Source organism: Alligator sinensis, unplaced genomic scaffold, assembly GCF_000455745.1.
Source record: "Alligator sinensis unplaced genomic scaffold, ASM45574v1 C63929272_1, whole genome shotgun sequence".
In the NCBI taxonomy this organism is placed as follows: Eukaryota; Metazoa; Chordata; order Crocodylia; family Alligatoridae; genus Alligator; species Alligator sinensis.
Genome location: NW_005847363.1, coordinates 1 through 437, shown reverse-complemented (window position 1 = coordinate 437; position 437 = coordinate 1). Strand labels below are relative to the sequence as shown.

The 437-nt window shown below is 50.1% G+C and overlaps 1 protein-coding gene across 1 annotated transcript; it reads left to right on the top strand.

Moving 5' to 3' along the window:
* Window positions 1-21: 21 nt before the first annotated feature.
* Window positions 22-432, top strand: LOC106723514 (L-amino-acid oxidase-like; the record flags this gene model as incomplete). The annotated part of the gene is made up of 1 exon (XM_014527812.2): window positions 22-432. A coding segment is annotated over one exon (411 nt), but the record flags the coding sequence as incomplete, so codon positions are not given.
* Between the last annotated feature and the right edge of the window lie 5 nt (window positions 433-437).

The following is a 437-nucleotide window of genomic DNA, read 5'->3' as shown; positions in this document are numbered from 1 at the left end:
TTTATGCCACTGCTTTCCCCCCAAAAGGCACATGCCTTGCGCTCTGTTCACTACTCCAGCTCCACCAAGATTGCCTTGGCCTGCACTGAAAGGTTCTGGGAAAGAGATGGGATTCATGGTGGGCAGTCAATCACGGATCATCCCTCCAGGTTCATCTACTACCCCAACCACAACTTCTCCAGTGGTGTGGGTGTGATCCTGGCTTCCTATACTTGGAACGATGATGCTGACTTCTTCGTTCCTCTCAGTGATGAGAAGTGCATTGACGTAGTGCTAGACGACCTTGCAGAAGTACACGGCATACCCAAGGACCACATCCAGTACGTCTGTGATAAGCATGTGATAAAAAGGTGGAACTTGGACAAACATTCCATGGGGGCGTTCGCCTTCTTCACCCCGTACCAGTTTATGGACTATTCCAAGGCCCTGTTTCAGAA